The following is a 25,284-nucleotide window of genomic DNA, read 5'->3' as shown; positions in this document are numbered from 1 at the left end:
CGCGCGTTAGCGCGTTATGAAAATTTGTATGAACACACCGCTGCAGTTATGAGAATGTATACTTCAAAAAATCATGATTCAATGCTTATATTTACATTTTTTAACTTCTTGCCTTGTCTGCAAATGTGATTCATACCTTAAAATTCCTATCTTATCCTAAGGGTAAGTTAATATTAATGGAAGAGCCACAGTAACAGCCACAAGCGTGAACTTTGATTTTCGCTTGTGACGTTGCAGTTTACAGCGTTGAACGTTTGTGACGTCATAATAAAACTCGTCAATTTGACCTTTGACTACTTGTTGCATTTAGAGGCATTTGAAGATCACAGAATTTAATGGAAAAACACAGTAGAATGTAAATATAGTGATATAGCAGATACTAACTACATTCTGTACCTGCATGCCCAGTTCTAAAAAATATAACTCTTTCACAAAATCTAGAATTTTATTTGCTATTCACAAATTGTCTTCAACTTATTTCACTATGAATTAAATTACAGCAAATCTCTTTACACTTTTCTCATGAAATTGTCCAAAATGTTAAAAATAGATAAATTTATTTACATAAAGTACACACAACAGCAATATATCTACTGATGCATATAATTCTTAAATATATTTTTATCTCATCTTCATATCATTATAAAATACATCATTCTACATGCATTAAATGGAATGTTGAGAGCTCTTTTTGCAAAAATATCAAATGATATCATAAGAAAAATATTGGATTATAATACAGCATATCTCCCTGTTTTTTTTTTTAAATATCACAATTCAATGGAACTTAAATACATGCATACATAGTAATGTAATGTACTATTCAATAGTTATGTATATCTAAAACTTTTAAATGTGAACAACAATGTTCGTAAAATATGATTAATTCAATGACATATACTCTGATAAAAAAAAAAATTACGGTAAACCGATGAAACAGTAGGATCCAACTGGTAGAACTATATATAGATATTCACTCCTCACATTTAGATATAGGAAAAACAATTAAATATCAAACGAATTCTTGAGCTCTCTAAAGCTATAGTTTAAAAAGATTTATTATTATGCCATAGTTTTATCCTTTCCCCAAACCCATAGCAAGACCTCCTTTATTTAATAGTGTAGAACAAAAAAAACCCCATGAAATCCACCCGGTAACTTAATGTAAAGCTGATAACTCTCCTTCCATTATAAATTTCAATCTTTAGATGCCATAGCAGATATTCTTTGGTGTAAGATTTTCTAATTTTTATATACATGTATATAAACCACTGACTAATACTACTACTTCAATAAAATTTTGGCAATTCATGCACTAGCTGTTATAAAAGTAAGATTCATTCCTCATTCAAAATCTTATATATATGAGTTTTACCATGTAACGGTAAACAATCACAACTGCGTCGAACTGCCTAGTAAACCAATGCTTGTATTTAAATTCTGACATGGAAAAACTCTTGAAATAAACATTAACAAATTAATATGATAAATATTCCAAAAAGAAAAACAAAACATTAATATATTGTATTATGATATGAGAAAAAAATATTTGTTGACATGCACATGTATGAGGCTGAAGTGAGTTAACACTACGTACTCTATATATATATGAAACGTGCTAGATAACTCTACATTCTCTTTTTAATGTGCAATTAGACATAAAAGTAAGGTGTTTGAGACCCTATAGACGGAAAATGTTCTAAGTACGGTATGCTATTTTGGTCACAATCTGAATGATCTTTTATGCAATGGTTAACTGAGGAAAATGCCTATTTATCAATAAAAGGACACTACCATACATGCCTGGATCCATTAATTTTTACTGAGGAAGAGAGGGGGGGGATGCACTTTTTTAAGTTTGAATTTCCCAGGGAGGGGAAAGGGTCCAAACCCCCCAAGACTACACTTGCACTTAAGCACTTGGACTATTATTGCTTTCAAAATGAAGACTTATTCTACAACAAAGAAATAAATTGACTATCAAAATAAAAATATATAATTATCTTTTTTAAAAAAAATATGAAAACATCTAATCAAAATATCATAACGACAAAAATTTTGAGCAAGAGACAATGTGGTCATTATCTTATGCTGACAAGAAATTCAACGGATATATCATAAATTACTGGTAAAAATATGTACATTTAGTGGTTACAAAACTAGAGTGTACTTTGTGTTCCAAGAGAGAGATTTAAACAAATATGCACCATTTATATACATGTATTTAATGATAATGCTGCAAATGAATTTGATATTAACCTTAACTCAGTGAGTCATGACTTGTAACATATTGCTATATGCAATATAAAAAAATTAATCTGCTGAAAACAGAAATTTCAATCATAAATAGTTATTACCAGCTGTCGAAAAACTAGTATGGAATTTATTTGTTTTGCTACCTATTTTTGGGCCTTAGATAACATGAATTACACATTTAATAAAAAGATTTGCATGTACGTACAAAAATATATATGATAACAATTGAATTCAATAACAAAATATTGCTAACCAATGGATTCCAACACAGATCCGTTTGCTGCTAATGTGGTTCCGAAATCTGTTTGCTGATATGCTAATGAGTTAGAAACTTTGTAAAAAAAAACAAAACAGAATGCCAATGAGTTCAAATACACACATACACTACATTGAGACACTCTGACAAATGCCACTGATTATCTATGAAATGATACCGTATGTACCGGTATGATATTCAATGCGTTTCATTTGATGCATTCTTGATGCATCACTCTTCCCAGTAATACAATATAAATGAGTCCATGATTTGTCATGCTACTTGCGCTATACATGTTTCACACACTAATATGGGGTACCACACTCATTTGCATACACAATTCAATGATATGGCAATTAATCTCCATCGGCATAGGCGGCTAGGATTTACACTTTTTGGTCTCGTCTCTCATCAGAGTCGTATGTCCCCCGAGTCGAACCTGGTATGTCCTAGCCCCCCAGGTTATAGTTCTCGGTTGAATAAAAGCCTCTATAAAGGTCCATGTGGATAAAATTTCACGGAAAAACCACACGTAAATGAACTGGAATTTTGAAAACAGCAATGGTCCACACTACCAATAAAAATATTTTGTTTACATTACTTTACATCGATCATCTCACAATATGTGAATTGTTGCTTTTAAACTAATAAATATCAACAAAACAGTAAAATGGGGCATCATGGAACATACATGTATGCCCTGAACAACATTTACACCTACCCCTTGCATTTACACTGAATAATGTTAATGTATTCCTTACATGCAAAATGACAAACTTTAAAATACTAAAGCACATTACATGTAAATAAAAATTATTGTGTGTGCATGTCAAAATCAATGACAAAATCAAATGAGTCAAAGAAAAGGCTTTTGTATTTCCAACTTTGTCAATTTTGCATGTGTGCAATGCATTACCTTTGTTTATTGGGCATACAAGCAATAAAGACATAATTTATGTAGTATATATATCAATATGAAACAATTATCTTTGGTCAGGGTTTTGTTTCAGTCCTTTGTTTAATATAAACCTTTTACATTTATCTACCAGATCAATGTGATTTTTACCTGTATGTTTCTCAGATTAATGTAATCAAGCACACAGTTGAGTATTACGTGGCCGATGAAAAAATAGTATGGATTGAAGCCCAGGAAATGATAGAAAGCCCAGGATGAGTGGAGTGAGAGAATGATGACATCACACAAAGGTTCAGCCAGGCCGCTGACAATGGGCATCATGTTGATACGAAGGCGGATCCACCTACAACACAGACAATACAGTACATGTACATGTATCAGAACAATAACTCATGTTCAAATCACAGTCTATGATGTATTAACAATTTGCCCCCAAAAAGTTACTTTATATCATACAAGTGAACTCTATATACCATTTTACGCAGAAGTCTATTGTTTTTTATTCTGTCTTCTGCCTATGGCTTTTATTTTAAAAAATGTACCTCTTTTCTACAAAATCTAATTGTTTTGTTGTTTTGATACCTGGCCATTTCAGAAGCCAGTGTGGTAAAAAAAATAAACTTTGTTGCTTTTGAAATTGTCGATCTAGACACAAATTCATGTTTCAATAAAATTCTATGATCAAATCAACAATTTGTTAAACTGTCATGAAAAAAAATCTTGTCTTTTATACCTCTATCTGATTGTCCACAAAATGGCACATATTATTCTTATTAATATACAAACAAGAAAAGCTAGATCAAATCATTTAAAAGTTTAAATGGTTGATTTTGCTGAAAATTTTTTAAATACATGTACATAAATTGAAGAATTATTGTAAAAAAAAACTCATTTTAAAAAAAATTTCAATTGGTAAAGCTTTTTTTTTAATAATAATAAAGCTAAAAAATTTTAAAACTATAAAACACTTCATTGTAAAAGAAGAAAATTTTTCTATTTTTTACATCTACATGACTCAAAATCAATGTGGGATATCCATAAATTTGGTTTGACCATTTTGGTTATAACTGTAAAAGTTTGAAAGAATTTGATAAGAATTTTTGCCTGTGAACAACGAGTTCTACTGTATTTAGAACTTATTTTTTTTTCTTAATGCAATTGATTTTGCACACTCTTGCTGTCTTACTTTTCTTTGTACACTGAAATTATCAAAACTCAAATTAAGATGTGTTTATGCTAAGACTTATTCTACAAATTCCATAATTTTAATGCTTAATCAAAATGATAAAGCAAGTTTTCCATATTAAATTTGAACCATACATGTGTATCGATCACTACATACTCCTATGAAGTGCCAGTCCTAATTATTGCCTTGAAAGGAAATATTGCGGTTTACATGACTAAATTGTTTCACATCTTTGATACTTGCTAAGTGATAACTGTGTCACGCGTTTATTGATGATTGGAATGAACAAATCACAGTCGACATATCTAGACTGCTTTTTATTATCTGCTAATGACATCAGCATATATGCCAATCCCTAATACATGTCTACGCAACTATTGATCTTTATTCTTTATGTAAGCATGCATGCACATTCAGAAATTAAATGTCCCAGATCTCACACTGAAGAAAAATAAATATCTGAAACCTTTGGAATTTCCAGTTTTCAGAATTAGAAATGGTTTGAGTCAAAAAATACCCTTGAAAAAAATTTTGTTACCTACAGCAATTAAAAGTTTGCATACTTTACCAGGAATTTTTACAATTGAGATCTCAACCTATTTAAAAATGGAGACATTTGATATCTAAAGTTCTATACTGTAACATGATTATATTATAATCTAACACAGAAAATATTTGGTAAACTTGTTCAATTAACTGACTGACTACCAGTTTACTTATCAGGATGCCTAATGCTTAAATATTTTGAAAAGGAACCTTCCAGCAGATGGATATATTCATGTTAACTGACTATAGTCCAATCCAACCTTGCAAAACTTGTTTCCATTTGTGGTCTCAACCCAAAGGTCAAAAATAAAAAACCCAACTTTCCCCTTCTTTACGCAACCAAATATTTGGGCATCCTGTGATGAAAACTGTTTGAATTTAAAAAAGAACCATTTTAACAAGACCTTGGACTTTCAGTAGGGCATAGCTATCTATTTCTTGCATCAAAACAAGTTAAAAATGATGTGGTTTTAAGCGAAATATGCACCGATTGCATTGTCTTAGCTTCAAAGCCAGACAAATCTTGATAATTTCAAAGAGCTATGACTGAATGGCCAGCAATGAAATACACAGGCCTACGTCACTGTGCTGTTTGACACAACTACCCAAAGTCCAAGCTCTTGTTAAAATGGTTCTATTCCTTCAATGTGAGGCTTGTCCCATCCTTGGGCAATCTGAATACACACTACGGAAACAGATTTTTATTGTCAAATGACACAGTTACAAACCCCTAAACTATAAAGGCTACTGTGATATACATGTGTCTATAGGTCTTTCCTAAAAAAGATGGTTGCCAAGGGACATAACTTTTGTACAGCGTGGGTTGGTCTATAGAAGTATGACACTGTCTGTCTTTAAAGTCCACTGACAGTGGGATCTATCTACCACATAATAATGCATATCAGCATATGTATCAACCCACTAAACTGACTCTATAAATACCAGCCCATGTATTAACTGACTCTATAAATACCAGCCCATGTATTAACTGACTACATAAATACCAGCCCATGTATTAACTGACTACATAAATACCAGCCCATGTATTAACTGCCTCTATAAATACCAGCCCATGTATTAACTGACTACATAAATACCAGCCCATGTATTAACTGACTACATAAATACCAGCCCATGTATAAACTGACTACATAAATACCATCCCATGTATTAACTGACTATATAAATACCAGCCCATGTATTAACTGACTATATAAATACCAGCCCATGTATTAACTGAATATACTGACCTGACCATGCGATTCTTGAACGCTTTGACAGTTGGACCTGCCACATTCTGTTGTGCAGGAAATGCTGATATGACAAGTTTGTAGCCCCTGAAAATTCAACAAAAATTGTATCAATCAGTTGTCGGAGATTTTAGTTTTAATAAGGGTAGATCATCATTCAATGTTAAATAGTAAACAATATGGTCAAACTTAATTATTTTGAAACCTAATGGGACTTAGTAAAAACTTTGGTAACTTGTAACTAAGGAATTGAGAAAGAATGATTATAATACAGCAAGAAACAGTGAAAGAGACTTCCAACTTATTTTGGTTCACCCAAATACAATATTTGAGATTTCAGCATTCAAGATACAAAGTTAAGCTTCAGTCAGATTTAAAAGAATAAAAAAAAAATCTTACTTGTCATGAATGGCATGGGTGAGAAAGAAGTCTTCGGCCAAGTATTTTCCATAATGCACCAAGCCTTTCACTTCATCCACCACAGACTTTTTGAACATGTAAGACATCCCTGTACAACAGGCCTGGTTCAACTGGTTCAGGGCGATGTAATACCGGGGTAAGGCACAACCAAAGTACACCTGCAAAACCAGACTCAATGTGTTCATCATACCCCCAGGTTAATTAGCACAAATAAACATCATAAACATGGCATCAAGCTTTTCATAAATTTCTTTAATTCTGCACTTCATGTCAACTATCATACACTGTACAACAATTCTAAAGTTTCAAAAATAGTACATGTATAATTGAGTTAAGACAAAAATTTTGTTATAAGTAAGCCAAATTAGTTTTTTGGGGTACATTTGCTGTCCTGTAAGCTGTGTGTACTTTAATCCTGTCAGATCCTAATTCATTGACTACGGTACTTATAAACCTGTAACACCATCCTATTATTTAGCTGTTCAAGAGTTTCCCCTTTATTGTCACTGTAGCACTTTTAGTCCGCATTGTTTAGTGGATACTATGTCCAGGCCGAAAAGGCTATAGCCACGCTTTCAAGTAATAGTCAATTTGAAAGTCAAGAAATGAAAAAGTGAATTTAATCTCAATGTTCCATTTGCACAAATGCTTTTAAAAGGTCATTTACATTTCACTAGTATATTTACAGAACTATGCAAATACATTTTAGTTTTCAATTGATCCCCGACATTTATTGATTGTTCTGGTTCCATAAAGCAACACTAGAATTTTAGAACTGTGCTATGGATCTTTTATCTACTAAAAATCATGGAGACCACAATTAAAGGTCACTTGATCTACACTAATTATTTTTTTAGACTGAGAAATTATATAAAAAGACATTTAATATTACATAAAGTGTACATTTTGCGTTAAGTTATTCATTTTCAATACTGTATATGGAAAGTACATGCCATTTTAGCCAAGGAAAAATGTTTTTTTAAAACCAGGAACTTCTGACAACTACAGTATATGAAATAATCTTTATACGGTACTCATATGAAGAAAATGCATGCACACAATGTTATTGTGTTATGATCATCATAATTCAGTCTATTTCAATGTTTATAGATTGCTGGAATTCATTACAAATTAAGAAATACACCGTGGATTGCACAAGATACTAATGTATTTACTTTTTCTAAGGTAGCTGCAAATCCTTTCTGGTCTGTAACAAATGGCATTTGATGAACTAAACCAACATTTGGCTTCTTCAGTTTACATGCAAGGTCTAGAATGATATCTGATGAGGCTGTGGAAAAAGGCGAAAAAAATAAAAATAATGAGTCAACTAAATACATCTCTCAATGTTGTCAAATGCATAATCTCTAAAATAATCTGGTTTTTATTATTTCCAGGTAAAGGGGGCAAAATAGCCTTACCTTTTATACGACTGGTACTGATCCAAATATTGGGGTATTTTGCATTCTCATATGCAGGGGCCATATTAAACACCATTGGATTAATAATGCCCTCTTTTCCACCTTCAAGTAAGTATGACATAAAAGTAAGTAAATCAGCAGATAGAGATGTATTCTGTTGACTGCTTAAAATATATTCAATAAACAAATAGAACATAAAAGAAAAAAATATTTGGTTATTGAAAATATCCAATCATAATTCAGTTGCGATTCATTCAGTCACAGCAAACGCACATTACAAGTGACATGCATGATTTGAAGCCTTTCGAAAGACCACCTTAAAGAAGTCTTCAGACATCATTCAATAGGCCCCATTACTCTTTCCATACCCCTGCCAAATATTAAAACTTTCCCCCACAAAATCAGATCAGCTGCAATATGTGAACCATTGGGTGATGCAAGAGTGTCTGTGTATTCTTTTCCACTACACATGCAGTCACACTATGGGATTTACCTATGAAGAGCTGGGTATCCACATTTGGGTATTTCTCCTGGAGTCGCTGAACCAAGGTAATGGCAGGATCCTGATCGTCTGGCACACAGAACAGAAGTTCAAACTGTCCGGGAAAAAATATAATCATTGTCAAGAGAAATTACCACGCATATCATTAATGACTCTTTTATCAATTTTGGAGACCTTACAAGGTTATCAGTTTACTTCAAACCACTGGATGAATAGTGAAATAAATTTAACACATTCTAGGAATTTTGAAAATGCATTTTTATGCAATTATATTTTGAATGTGATGTACTATTATGCATCTTGATCCACATTAATATCTCAAGGTGTCAAGGTGTACCACCCTAAGGCAAATCAGTTAATTTGCATCGACTGCTTACTTTTTTGGATACCCTCGACATAACAATTTTTTGTATGTTTGCTTCCAGGATCTAGATCACTGATTTGTTCGATGGCCTGCCACTAGATTTCCAATACTGCTTCCATTACAATAAAATCTTTCCTGGATCAAGCCAGTACAACTGAATTTTGATACAAAAAATCTTGCCCCAAGTTAAGCCGTAACTTCAAACTGTGTTGTTCAAAAACAATTACAGTACTGTATTTCAGGCCCATAGAGCATGTGCAAATGAAGTCTTCATTGTTGTACTATATTTCCATCAAAAGGCATTTTATTCCAATATTGTGAACCCCTTCTAATTTCCAAGAACATGTTCTGGTAATTAATCCAATTTATTTGTTCTAATTCACTGTTAATTTCTTACCAAAGTTAAAAAGAAGGAAGATTCTCACTCTTTCATTAGAGACTTTAAATTCATTAAAGAGCAAACTCTCTCTTGAAACTATTTATACATACTGACATATTTTTGAAAATATGTCACCTGTAGGACAAGCAATTTTAAAAGAATGTACACCTGACAATATTCATTGTGCAGTATCTCAACAGGGGCCAACTTAAATTATATACAGCAGAGAAAAAAAATCCAACCAATTTTGCAAACATCTTGTACAGCAAAATTTTTAAAAATTCAACATACCGGTATATATACACATCTCAGAAACCAAAGTAAATCTGAATGTCTCATTTTCTGCATGTATATAATCAATGTATATAATGTTTATTTATATACAGCCAGTGCATGTTATGGACCCTGCATGAAATCAACCACTGATGAAATGCTATAGACTAAATGAAATGGTGGCTAGCTTACATTGGGGTACTTCATGGTAAAGTGGCTCTCTAGGTTTTCCTCCAGTAATGGGTCCACTCCCATCAGTGGCTTTATGACCGACACCCCCGAGAGACTCTCGTCGTAGGAGATCAGGTCCGACTTCCGATACAGAACACATTTCCTGGAGGGATAAAATAGCGTACCAAGGTTAATGACTCTGCTTGCATGTATATATGGAAATCTGATGCAAATAGCACAGTTTTTAATTCAGACAAACTGAATCTGGGAATTTCTACAGTCTTCGTGGACAAAGAATAAATCAGATTGAAAATACATTTATTTATTCATGTCATCAAATATACATGAAAAGATTAGTCCAGTTGTCTGTTTGAATTGTAAAAAAAAAAATCCAAAATTCCATTGGTAGAATGACTGAAAAAAAAAGAATCTGAACCTAATATAACCAAACCATAATATTTCATTCAAATCTGGGCACGGAAGGATTATGAATTGTTTTCATACTGATTTATGCATATAACAAATTCATGAAAGTTATCGATAAATCTACATAATATGTACTACCTGAAAATACATGTATATTTTTTATTAAGTCTTGTACTTGTAACTTGTGTAATGTTTTAAAAAGATTCTCATTCCTTTCTTCAAAATGTAAAAAGGACTGTTGAATAAGTGCAGAGTAGTCCCCCCCCCTTTTTTTTGGGGGGGGGGGGGGGGGGGGGAGGGGGGGTGCTGCCGGTAACTAACATTTTCTAATACGGACAAGAATACATGTTAAGTACTTAACTTTTTATCAATTACCCTGTCAACTTGGATCATAAACCATCTGTTGCCGATAGTTATCAAGCTATAACAACCTATCTATTCTTGAAAATCTTGTGATTCAGAATAATCACATGCATTGTTGTTCACGAAAGTCAGTAGCGGGTAAAATATTAAGAAGTTGATGTACTAGTACATGTACTAGGAAACAACTGTATGATAAACTAAATAACACTCCTAGTTTCTCAGTTGAATTTCTGTTATAAACAAGCTAAGCTGTTGACTATCTGTACTCGTGTATTCGAATATTCCAGATAAGACATAGTCTGCAGTACTTACGCTCCTATGAGGGATATGATGGTTGTGATCCAGAACGCTGCAAAGAAGATGATGGAGACCACGGCCAGGAAGAACAGGATGTAGTCCAGGCTCTGCGGGTCCAGGTAGTACATTTTCTACAGAGAAATAGAAACCAACAAATCACAACTTCGATCCTCAATGGTAGTACATTTTCTACGGAGAAATAAAACCTAACAAATCACAACTTCGATCCTCAATGGTAGCACATTTTTTACGGAGAAATAAAACCTAACAAATCACAACTTAATATTCGATCCTCAATGGTAGTATATTTTCTATGGAGAGATAAAACCTAAGAAATCACAACTTCGATCCTCAATGGTAGTACATTTTCTACGGAGAAATAAAACCTAACAAATCACAACTTCGATCCTCAATGGTAGCACATTTTCTACGGAGAAATAAAACCTAACAAATCACAACTTAATATTCGATCCTCAATGGTAGTATATTTTCTATGGAGAGATAAAACCTAACAAATCACAACTTCGATCCTCAATGGTAGTACATTTTCTACGGAGAAATAAAACCTAAGAAATCACAACTTCGATCCTCAATGGTAGTACATTTTCTACGGAGAAATAAAACCTAAGAAATCACAACTTCGATCCTCAATGGTAGTACATTTTCTACGGAGAAATAAAACCTAACAAATCATAATTTTGATCCTCAATGGCAGTACAATTAAATTATATGTAAGTATGATCAAGAAAAAAACCCTCACATCCTTGATCCTAAATGAAAGTACATTTTTTTATGGAGTAAAATATTAAACCAATTAAATCACTACCTCAATCAATAATGAACGCCTTCCATGATCTCTGATTAATTAATTGTTCATCATTTTCTTGCGGAACAAACAACTGACTGAATGTGAGTCAAAACCACATGATTTTTTTTAAAAGTACAGACCACTGATATCTAGTGTATAGCCTATACATGGATGTTTGTGTGTGTGAAATACCCAACTATTCATTGATCCATTCAATAAACCCCATTATTCATATTCCACATTTAAATAGCTGAGACTATACTGCTGAACTATGCCAGACGGTGCACATTTTTGAAAATGGTCTTAGGTTTCTAAAATGTACTATGTAACCCTTTTCCGAGCTGATGTTCAATAAATAGCAATGACTCAATGGATTTTATGAAGCTCCAATGCATGAAAGTCAACCCGTAAAATTCCATTCATACGTAATATGGATACTATCCAATTGCTGTATGTACATGCCAAATATAAGGGGCTTCTTTCATAGTTTTTGTCTGCTAATAGTTTCGATCAGTAACTGAATCTTTACTTTATGTCAATCAATCAAAGAAAAACCAATAATACTTTGAGGTTATAGTTTATCTTAGAGGCAAAGTTTTTCTTACCACCTCTTCACAGAAGAACTGTAGATCTGTCCAACTTATACTGGGGATGGCTGTCAACTCTCTCAACACATGTAGACCTTTTTCCTCTACAAACCAAGCTTGGCTCCCTGGTCTCTTTTTTCTACAGGTTCATACTGTTGACTGTAAAAAAACAAAACAAATGAAAGTACATGTATTACAAAAATGATTTTTGTCTATCCATCATTTACCTCATTTATCACAAATTAAAAAACAAAAACATAGAATTTTTGGACTGTAATCTGTGCAGATCGAGTTATGAGGTTGTGATATGGCTGGAACATGGTGAAAACAATGATTTTTATTTGAAATGTCTGTGAAGTCTACCTAATTATGGACTATATCTGGATAACTCTCTGTTCAATTAAAGTCATTTAATACAAAACATATTTTTCTGCTTCAAGGAATTTGAGACTGCGATGTGATCGAGTCTCACAAAAAAATCTTTGAAGATCAAAAAACTTCATGAGGTAATTATGTCTCACATCAATAAACATTTTGCTTTACAACTGTAAAACATCGTACTAGCTATATGTGTAAGGTAAAAACTCCTCACTCATTTTGTATGGTAAAAAAAATCAATTAAGATCATAAAAAACCAACAAAATTTGCTTATGTATGTTAATACATGTACTCTATTCTAAAAGCTATATCCTTCGACAGAATTGGAAAAGATCTATACACCCCTGTGCATTTGAAATTACCAGCTTTTAAAAAGTGAAAGTAAATGAAAGTGCCAGTGGGTAAATTCAACTGGTTCACTTCAATCAGGAAGCTGCAATTATTGAACATTCAAAGCTTTTTTAGAAAAACTGCCATCTAAGTCATTTCAAAGGTACTGTGTAGGTTAAAAAGATATACTGAGTGTTAAATTTCCCCAAGGGTACACAGTTTTAAAATCCATACTTATAGTCTATGGCGTACACTTCAAGTATTAAACCACAATATAAACTTGTACTGTATGTCGATAAAAAAACCTTATTTTGCATGATAATAATGAGAGGGTCTGATACCCATTACATCAGATCACTTGCAACTGCTTGCTGAATTTAGATTTTCATGTACACATCAGCTTTTGATAATAATATCATGATGGAAATCTGTTGAAATTTTGAATTACTATAAATAATAATAACTATTAATAATAAATTTTGAAACTTAATTTGATGGAAACACAACAGATGATAATTATATATTTATTAATAATTTCTTTTCAAAACAACATACCTTTATTAATTAATATTTCAATACTAATGTCCCTATTAACTAAGTCATATCCAAAAAATTAACACTTCATTCTCTGACGCCAAATTTCATCGTGAAAAAAAAAATATGTATATCTAAATATGCCCAACACACACTAGCTGACAGCCAAGTAAGTGAATTCAGTAGTCAATATTAACATATCTGTATAAAGGAGAAATGTAAACATCTGTGTATTGACAGTGAAAGGGAATTTTCCTTTGGCTGATTCATCGAGCTAGCCTCCAAGTGGGAAATGAATGGATATAGAATATAATACAACTTAATTGTGCCTGATTAACATGCAAAAACTAATTTAATTAATATTTATGCATGCTTCCTTCATGTATTTATCATATGCATACACACCTAGACCTGTTGGGCAAATGTTATTCATTAAGTCCAAAAAAATAGAGTGAACTTAAAGATTTTGGCAAATATCTGTTAAAAAATTGCGCAAGGTATCCCGAGTACTTCCGAAAGGAGAAAAGATGTAAACATTTCCTATTATAAATCTCCGTAAGAAATTTGTTTTCGTTCCTGTGAACTTTTATGAGTGAAAAATGATAATTGTTCAATGAAGATATCTTGGATATTTTCCATTTCATCAATTTCAACTGTAATTCTGTCACATGTATGTGTATTTTCATTAAAAATCATCAAAAAGTGATGGAAGCAATACCTTGGGACAGACTATAGTGAAAAATCCACAAATTCTACACACGGTCACCACACAAACTCAATAAGCATACATATTCTTTAAGGTTATCTATTGGAAAGAACCAACAAATTCTAAGTAAAATTCTCTTTCATTCTTCCTTGTACATAATCCTACTGTATTATTTTCTAAAGGAATTCTACCCGAAGTATATATCTATATATTGCCTGGGATTTAAAACATGAGAGAAGACCATGCACATTAACAAATAATTAAAGTATGCCTTTTGAAAACATTACTGGTTTAAAAGACCTTGCATGTTATATCATAACATACATAGACCTACATGTACAAATTGTACACCATCACATCTACAATTCCATACTAAATCCACCAACCTGTCATTTAGTCAAAAGAGGTTGTCAATCAAACTATAGTATATGATATTTATTGTATTCACTTTTACATTCAGTGGATCTCAATATGCTGATCCAATATTAACTTATATCTTTGCACAGGTTATATATTAATTTGTCCTCAGAAATTTAATGAAGTCAAAAGTCTGCAAGTGTCAATTTCTCTTGATTTACTCCACTAACAACTGAGCTAGCCAATTCATTTAACCTGGACCTTATATTTCTGATGACAATGACAAAACTTAAATTCAATATACCGTAAGTATAAAACAACTCAAATTGAAAGAGGGATAAAACAGCAGAAATCCTTTCCAAATAATATAATTAAAAGCTAGTTAATAATGAATTAGATAATGGTGTAATGTCTTGAAAAATCAGTGCAAGGTAAACCAGGGCTCTCTGTCTGACAGACACAATATCTATACACAATTGTACCAGGCAGTCCATGTAATGTGATTACTTTCACAACTTCCAATGCTATAGGCAGCTGAAGTAACATCTGTCGAGTAATATATGACAAATTTCTACTTAAAAATCTCCCTTATTCCAGTATTCAGTGGTATGGGGATGAATATATATAATAATACTGGTACAATTAATACATAATGCATGATGATAAATTAAATCACTTCTTGAGAAATATTCCTGCCCCCCCCCCCTTCCAATATAATCTACAACAGAGAAAATGTACCCTGCACATGTATTAAATTACCTTAAAAAGCCTCCATAAATACCAACCAAATTTATCACAACCAGAAACACACTGCATTCGTGGGGCATTGATTTCCTTCACCCTTAAAGTATTTTCTCCCTGATCTTTCATTATCCATACATTGGGGAATTAAATACCAGTTAACAAATATTATTTCAGGGCATTTTAAATCTTTTCCAAATTTGGAACAGGAACAAATACTTAAAATCACACCTGACGTAACTGTCAAGACTCCATCGTTAACTGATAATAAAATTATATAAGAAAATAAATGTCTCTTGTTGCAAGAGGTTTTAAGACCTTTTAGAATTTAAGTGGCATAAATTCATATAATTAGATACATACTTATGATATATCTTTATACCTTAAACCTCACATCAACAGTGGCACATTAGTTTTTGTACATTTACAGTTAACACATTTTTATACCAGTAGAATCTCAGGTGAAAATGTATACTTTATATATAGCTTTTTTAGGTCACATACCTTTAACCATTTAAATGAACTCGTAATTCATTAATCAAGGAAAGTTATGAAATATCTAAGTTAATACGGCTTTCAGCATTACAGAAGTTACTGGATATAGGGCGCCCATCACACATTACAAGATTTTGGGACATTTAACTACTTTGACTGCCCCAACTGAGAGACACTGCAGGAGTGATATAGCTTAAATTACCAAAATGCAGTATCATATTCCTCTTCAAGCTAAACCGAAGCTCAAAGAAGCCTAGATTTTTTTTTTCTGTGTCAAAAGCAGTTCAATTTGAGATGGAGGTTTACTGACAAAATCTGAAGACCCGACAACTGTAACAGCTAGCCCTGTAACAATTATAGTCTGAACCTTACAAAAAAGCTTCATTATTTTTTTTACAATACTTTATGCATATACGACTACACTGAAGCCTATTTATAAAGTTCAACATAGCTATCTTTACAGTACTCTTAATCCAATTTGTATCTAATGAAATATCCAATTCATTTTTCTGTAAGAAAATTAAAACACCTTACTCCCATCCCACCAACCCCACCAAACAACAACAACCCCCTAGCTCTAAATAAACCTACCACACCACCTGTTCCTATATCTGCTATATGTTCTCTCAGGATACATAGCATGACACATAGGTATTGTTTCCTGCTGATGGGAGAAGCTTATTGACTACGAACGAAGCTTATCATAAATGTAGTCTCTTCTTCCTGGATAGCCAGTGAATGAGCGGATTTCCTGCACTCGGGTAAAAAATCTCCATGCAGCAGGGTACATGTACATTTATATCCCTTATATATATTAAGAAGTGGTTTCTACTTATTTGAAATGTGGATAATTAAGCTACATGTAGCTTGCATCAAATCATCAGAAAACTATTCTGATGTCACTTATACAATCTTTTTCATTATTAATTTAACATATTACTAAAATTTAGATTTCAAGAAAATACTAAAAAAAACAAACCCAACCCCATTTGATTCTGTGAATGATTAATCATAATAACTAACCCACTGTCTATACTCTCTTTCCTTATCCATGTTTAACTATAATTACAAAGTTGTTCATTATAATTTTAAATCTTATTTTTTTCTGACTCTTATCTAACCCATTGAAAACTATGTTTGGTCTGGCTTCTCTTATCTTAGACAAATTACATATTTACATTTAAACTTATGTACAACATTTATACTGAACAAAAGAAATATTTGCTTTTTTGTTTTTGTTTACATCAATAAAGTTGATGTCAAAGAGTCACATAGCTAATAATCAAAAGTTACATAAATTGACAAGTCTAGCAATATATTTGGCCTTATGATGACCCAGATTACTTTCCATTACATTATACTGAAAACTTACGTTATAATAACTAACCCACTGTCTATACTCTCTTTCCTTTATATATATATATATATATATATATATATATATATATATATATATATATATATATATATATATATATATATATATATATATATATATATATATATATATATATGCTTGTTCGTAAGGAGAAGAGTGGGTCAGGAACCTGATATGTGCTTGGATTTTAGTCTATCTTGTTTTCAGTGTTTAGTTCTGTATCTTGTTTTCAGTGTTTAATTCTGCATCTCTCTCCTTCCAGTACACGTCCTGACATTTTTCCGTAAAGATGCTTTTCTACAAATCTTTGCAAATAATACATATAAAATATCTGAATGAAAGAAATACCTAAATGAAATGGATCATGAAATGCGCGTGTTTCAACCTTATAAAGCAGGTGTGACTTAAATGGAAACTGAGAACTTAAATTTTCATGGTGGTAAAAAAAGGGAATAATATTGTATTTATAAATTCGATCATGTCAGCTTTACGGTCAGTGCATTCATGTGTACTAGTCAAAAATACACCATGAATGAATGACATTCACTGAGGTAGGTAAATAAACAGGGATTAATCCTCTTATACATAAATAGAAGGAAATCACCTTATCAAATCTACTACAATGCAATATCATGTAGGCATTATATTAAGTTTTTATTCTGATCAAACAGAATACTTTGGCAAAGAATTCTACTGTTTGGTCCATTTAAAAATAAATTTACACCTAATTATTTTTTCTTTTTAACTGGTACTTAAATTTATATAACTGATACATGTATCATTGGAAAAAACAGTAATTGTTGTTGGCTTGTAAAAAAAAAAATATATATACCACTATATAAGCCTATCTTCTGTAGTAGGGGGGAGGGGGAGTGGTTCGAAGTGTTACGTTCCCTCCCCTTCCCCCTATGAATCTATATGCATGTATTGTTTTAATCTTATGAACTATTTGAAGAAGAAAATTCTCATCAAATTTGAATATGGTATGATAAAGCAATGATAAAAACACACTATATATATTATAACAAATATCACTAACGAATTCCTTAATTAAGAAAGACTGGGAGGAAATTGTTTGAGTACATCAGAATACATAACTCTATAAAGTTAGTATCAATAAATCCGTATAATGAAGTACATTGCATATAACTGTGAGGCCAAAAAAAAAATTATTCCTGTTTCCTGTCGCCCGACCGACCCTATCTTTTACCCTCCGACCCTAAAAGTTTTTTTGTGATCATGGTGGTGATCGGTAACTTCGCCAGAATTTCCTCAGAAAGAGAAGTGAAGATGACCAAGTCTTCTGAGTTCATAATCGTGTAAATTAACCTCACTGGCGAAAGAATGATAGAAAATTAATCTACAGACATTTTTACTGCATAAATATACCTTGTGGTGAATAACTTGCGACTATCTTACCTTCAGGGGTTATAAATACGGGTGATGCAACAACATACGGTATATTGGAAATTACAAAAACAATGTTTATTACTTTAAATCCTGATATTACAGTTAGTCAATAACCTGTTATTGGTTAATAACTGCAATAAATGTTAAAATTATCATAAAACTGCTTTCTATATTATCTTGAAAATTAAACAGATTCTCTACATAACGTACGGTAGTAAGTGGGTCAAAGGGTTGGACTAATACCCCAAATACATGGAAGTACAGAGAGTGATTTAATTAATCATGTTGATATTGACATTAAGCTATTACAATACAAAAATATTTATCCAGAAAAGGATAAATACATTCAATACACGTAGATTAAATTTTGCAAATAATATTAGTTTTTATTTTTAATTAAAAAATTAATCTATTTTTTTTTCTTTGCCTGTTGTTTTCTATACATTACATGCATCAACAATACAAAGACCTTTGGAAATTTTAAATCATCTATTTTCATACTGAACACTGGGAATATACATCTCTGACTCTCTCATTATTACACACGTGCTCCAAGTTTTTAAAAATAAAATATTTTTTAAAAATAAAATTTTTTTCCTACCTACCTACCCTAATTTTTTTGGTCAAGTGACAGGAAACACAAATATTTTTTTTTTTGGCCTGATATCAATAGCTATACAAAATTAAGCCAATTAGAATGCCTCAAAGTTCACACTGCATGTATTATGGTAGGTTCATTCCTCTATCAACATTTAAAAAATGTTTGCATTTTAAGAGTGTGTTTTTAACATTTGCCAGTAAACCATTCACAAGGTTCCATAATTTGATCTTCATCCAAGTCTCTTTGGATAAACTGACAAGTCAATATTTAACATCAAGGTAAATCTTGGTCTGTGACCATGCATGCAAGATTAGCACACGTACTGATTGGACTTACTACCGGGTACGTCTTATTACACATATTGCGATTAGGGTATTGCAGGCATACTGTACTAGCTTTAATGTAAATAAAATACAGTATAAGCTTAATTAAAATCTAATAATTTGCACAGAAGTACATGTCAAACACTATGAAGACCACAATCCCAGAATCCCTTTAGGTTATCTTAAATTTCACTTAATTTCAAGCTTATATCACTGACATTAGAGTGAAAATGTCTCATGAAAACGATTATGAAAGTCAGTTCAATCTTTGAAGTGCCCCCAGTAGTCCAGTTTGAGCTGGGTTAATTACTGATCTGTACAGTATATCACATACACCTGTTTTTGGCATTTGAGTGCCATATGAATTACACAACACCTATATGCCAACCTGACATATCCACCCTAAAAGTCTGATATTCTAGGTAATTGTGGGTTTTTTTTTTTAACAAAATTCAGTCCTGAAAACTTTTATGATTTATGTCCTAGAATTCCCTATATAATTTTCCCACTTATTAAATCACTCACTTGATATCCATCATTCTCATTTGTTTCCAGACTTAAATATTACTTTAAGTGTCTTGGATAAAATCATGCATATAAGAATATACTAGTTGGTAATCATATGCCTTCACCAAATTTTACATTCATTTCTACATAATGATGTTAAATTGTTCATGGCATTATTCTTAACTTACATAGTGTGTGTTAAGTCAAGTCTTAAAAGTAGCAATATTAAAAGCAGCTTGAGAACAAGAGTATGGGTAACTTATTTAATGTGTGTAATATTGAGTTTAATTAAAATTTAGCTTTCTTATTTTAATGCATAATTTCATTAGCTATGTGTATGCAGATTAATGATGAACATTATGTACTTTGTCTATAAATTAAGACTGAGACAAACAAAAAGAAAGAGATGGAAAATGTGTAAGCAATATCAGAAGGGCAAAGACATTATTTCTAGCAATTTACATGAATATCTCACTTCCATCCTTCACAATATTTAGCAACTTTTATGAAATTCTTGGATCTTGTTTCTACGCTTTCAATCAATATATTGAATTCTCTGTTTCACCATGCACAGAAAACAATGAGAACAACATGTCAAATGTCAAACCATTGAAACTGATCCATACTTTCGCATTGGTCGGAATATCAAATTATACAATACTCAACTCTACAATTCTTTCAGTTTTACAATTCAGCAGGTTGATCGACATTTTAAGTGAAAATTTTTGATCATGAGTTGATAAAATAGGTATTCCTTTTGTGAGGTTTTCCAATCCTCAGCCTCCAAGTAATTAGGCATACAATTTTACAATAACTTACACGAATTATTAAAGCACTCCAGTGGGACATCATATGATATTTTATCGAACACCTACATGTATATTGGGCTAAGCTGTCCCTGTCAGACACAGCCAGTCTCCTTACTGAAAGTCACATTGTGATCGACAGCAGCACCGATGAGTGTAATTATAGTAAAATTACATTGGTACAAATACATTCGTTACCCGCCAAAATGAATTCAAAACTGACAAACAAAGAAACCAAAAACAGTTCTCTAGAATTCCATCTGACCGAAATTATAATATAATTATGGCAATTGGACAAATCAGTTGTAAACTTGTAATGATTATATAAATTTAATGGAAAATTACATAAAAAGAGAAGAATATCTAAAACTTTAGATTAATGCATTACTTTGCAGCTCAATCACAGAATCGTCATACATGACATTCTTGTTGTTGCAATGTCTCAGTAATACCATTGTGCTAAATATTAATTGTATTATATTAAATCTGCCGAATATTAGTTTGTTATATATATAAATAGACTCTACAAGTTCAATTTTCATTGTAAAACACATGTGACATCTTTAATACTAGGAACAAATAATTTATATAAAAGAGTAGTTACATGTAAGAAAAATCAACCATTGCACAGGATTAAAGCTCATTAATATATTTTTTCTCTCCAATTCCTGAACATACAGTTTATAGAGGTAAGGATGATCACTATCAATGGTAACTTCAATTTTTTTTTTAAAATCATTAATCTCACTGTTGAGAACATAAATGGTCTGTTTGATTTAACTGAAGGCCAAATGCATCTAGGAAAACCATTTACTGTAGATCATTTTTCCAATTTTGAGGTTGACGAGTTAAAACCTCAAACTTGGTAAACAAAACTCCAATTGCAAAATACCGGTAAGAAATATGGTGAGGCAATGATCTGATTAAATGGTTTAGTCATGACAATGGGATTTCATAAATTAATAATGACAAGAACTTGAAAAACCACTTCCGATTTATCTGTGTTTTGAAGGTGTGAGGTTTGTGTACAAAATTTGCTACATCCTGGTAATTGAAGTGGACTGCTTAAGTTGATGTAATCAGTAATTGCTCTGATATCACATCAACACTTCATTGACCAGTATGTGAGCAATTGTACTGTTAGCATAGAACTTGCACTTGATATGATTAAAGCATAATATTTCTTATTAACGGTATATCTTTGGAGGAGGAATTAGGGCACCTTTTAAGATCTCTATATATGCATGCAATGCCAAAGGATAATTAATTCATTTGTTTGCCAAAACCTGCATCAATACTGCTTGTACAAATGTTACTCTCATCAACCCACCTCCCCTCTACCCCCCCCCCCCCCCCCTTCCGAGAAACCAGAAAAAAATCCTGAGAAATGGATCTTCTAATACATGAATGTAAAATACATATACCATATCTTCTATTCTGGTATAATACATGTACATACGGTATGATCCATAGAGATCCATGAAGAGTCAGGTAAAGTCGTTCTGCATCATTTTCACCTTCAGCATGCTAAACATTAACAAGGGGGTAATGATGATAAAGGATTTCCCAGCAATGACAAGTGATCAGCAAAAAAAAAGGGTGTATATATTGCTTTATCAATATTTCACAATACAATATATGTTTTCCAGAGTGTATTGCTTTATCAATATTTCACAATATGTTATATGTTCTCCAGGATTTCTACTCATAAAGCATGGGATGGGAACCTTAAATTAAAGGAATAATTATTTCAACATCTCAACATTTTGGTTTATAATGTTAATATGTCGAATTAACTAAAACTAAAGTTACATCACATTCAGTTTTTCACATGTGACTCATTATCAAATTTAAAACTTATAAAGATCTGTGTGAATGCATTGATCATTATTTAATATAAGTTTTAATATTTACAAGTATACTCCAAGCTAGATATGTGCATTGGGGCACAAGTTAACTGGTTAAGATCATCATCAAACAAGTTATTATCAAATATTTGTAAAAACTATGTATAGTTTATAGAAAGCTGTCATTCATAATTCTTTTACATCATAAATTCATCAGATTCATGTTTACTACTTACAAGAAAATTGCATCAATGATTATGATAGCCTGAAAGGTAACTTAAATTTGTTTGTTTTCAGAATTTAGTTTTAAATGAAATATCAATATAGACATATATATCATCAGAAAAAGTTATACATTTAATCATAAAAGTGAATGCAAATTATATTAAAAACGAAACAAACAAAATTCCAAACATTTTCTCACTTATTATAAAGATGCACCCATATATTACGTATTTCGTTAATTATAAATACTTTTATTACTTTACCTTAAAATACAAGACAGTTGTACACATGGGAATGTTAAAGGTATTTCGGCAATGTGAGATTTACATAATTACCATTGCAAAATCGAATATCAGGCTTAGTAATAGGCCTAGATGACGATTTTAAAACGTGTTTACATTTCTCATGATAAGACAGGTAAAAATAGGCCTATGTGACGTTGCATGTTCCGTACATTTCAAAGATCACAGAAAAAATAAATCAAAGGTGTAACTTACCCGTATTCACGTTATGCTTCGAAAAAATGACAACACCTCAACTCCTCTGAATCACAAATGGACAACATGTCTAGATTTGTTACGACTGATTGATCATGTTCCGAACGCTTGTACTAGCAACGCATAGGATAACCATTCGCCCGTGACGGGGAGAACTGTATTAACTCGTTCCATTTTATATTCTGTCACAGATTATATAAAATCACATTTGCTAGTTTATTGCAAATAAAGATCTATTCCATGTAAAAAGAAAAACAAACAAACAATAAAAACAAACCCCCGCCCCCCCCCAAAAAAAACAACCCTAAACACCATATCTTTGTTATAGGCGCGACATACATGTATTTTTAAATTGGGGGGGTAGGGGGGGGGGTAGAGAACTACTGTACCCCCAGCATCATGGTCGACATATTTGATAGAAAAATAACTAGCACACAAGGGACAGACGTATGCCATCATGAGCATGACAGGCAAAACCATATTTAATTCAATTCAATTTATTGACAAAAACCACAAGTGGCCCAAGTCATGAACAGTCAGAGACTTGAATGAAATAATATTTATGTCTCTGATACAGTATACTGATATAATTAACATAATATGAAAATATAATTTTAATTGACGTTAAAAAGGGTTTTTATATAACTTTGTGTCTTCTTTAAAATCTTGATTAGAGGGAAGTGGGTGCCTGCTTTTGCATCGTATATGATCAAAAGACAAAAATACGTTGTTTAAAACTGTCGGAATATTTTTTTTCTTATTTGTATATTATCTTGTTAATACGAATTAATTATTATTTTTAATTTTTTATTGTAAAACATGATTGAGCATTAACAAAAGAGCGGAGTAGAATGGATAATAATCAAAGGCGGACCTGTTTGAACTTTTTTTGCATTTTTATTTTTATTTTAGCTGTACATACTTTCTATTTTGTCCGCTTCGTGAAATGTTTGACATTTTGATTTATCTATACACACTGTCGAAAAGGAGAGAGAGAGAGAGAGAGAGAGAGAGAGAGAGAGAGAGAGAGAGAGAGAGAGAGAGAGAGAAAATCAATGCTTCATCTCTATAACTATAATATTATAAATACATGTACACTGGTACATGTATAGGTGATTAATGCGTTAACATGTAGAATTATTTTAAAACTCTATTTTGGTGGATACTGTGATTCATACAATGTTAAGAAGACCAGTCATGTGTCCTCCGGGCACGGAGATAAAAAGTAAGTTCAAGTACGTAATTTAGGACACGATCATGAAATTTGCTATTTTTTAATATTGAATCAGCTTAAATTGTTTGCATTTTTTGTTGTTGAAAAAGCAACACAATATCAAAGAAGAAACGAAATATTTAAGGTAGTTTTTGAGAGTTTGCAATTTCAGTGTGGACGAGAGAGCATATCATAATACCTATTTAAAAATAAAAAAAATATATAGATAAATATTGTAAAACCAGGTCTGATCAGTTTCGAATTTGTGATATACAGATCAAAAACACACACTGTAAACAATTTTGTGATGTTGGTAATACACCTTTTTTTTTATTCTAAACTTTTTTTCTTACATTTATCTTTTTAAATTTTTATCTACTAGTAAGTATTTTTAATTTCTTTTTTCAGTAACGCTTGCAAATCTTTTGTTTCGTAGGTAAACAGGAACACCAATGCTGTAGTTTATTTGAAATCTCTAGAATAAGAGCTTTCGTAGCATTCGCCCTCTTGACTTC

At 31.9% G+C, this 25,284-nt stretch overlaps 1 protein-coding gene across 5 annotated transcripts; it reads right to left on the bottom strand.

The window, feature by feature from the left end:
* Positions 1–424: 424 nt before the first annotated feature.
* LOC128176372 (ceramide glucosyltransferase-like) lies at positions 425–23,693 on the bottom strand. 5 transcript variants are annotated; one of them, XM_052842643.1, is made up of 11 exons: positions 23,557–23,693; positions 12,440–12,580; positions 11,042–11,157; positions 9,962–10,103; positions 8,745–8,847; positions 8,252–8,353; positions 8,006–8,121; positions 6,810–6,988; positions 6,411–6,497; positions 3,579–3,771; positions 425–3,083 (listed from the first exon to the last, which is right to left on the bottom strand). In XM_052842643.1, the coding sequence occupies exons 3-11, from the start codon at positions 11,152–11,154 to the stop codon at positions 2,892–2,894; spliced, it is 1,227 nt and encodes a 408-aa protein (XP_052698603.1). In that variant the 5' UTR covers positions 11,155–11,157; positions 12,440–12,580; positions 23,557–23,693; the 3' UTR covers positions 425–2,891. The 5 variants fall into 5 exon arrangements, with proteins under 5 accessions (XP_052698603.1, XP_052698606.1, XP_052698605.1 ...); XM_052842646.1 differs by having other exon boundaries at positions 12,443–12,580; XM_052842645.1 differs by lacking the exon at positions 23,557–23,693 and adding an exon at positions 23,323–23,442.
* Positions 23,694–25,284: the final 1,591 nt, after the last annotated feature.

Source organism: Crassostrea angulata, chromosome 3 (assembly GCF_025612915.1).
Source record: "Crassostrea angulata isolate pt1a10 chromosome 3, ASM2561291v2, whole genome shotgun sequence".
Lineage (NCBI taxonomy): Eukaryota > Metazoa > Mollusca > Bivalvia > Ostreida > Ostreidae > Magallana > Magallana angulata.
The sequence above is the reverse complement of the archived record's forward strand: the minus strand, read 5'-3'. Positions and strand labels throughout refer to the sequence as shown.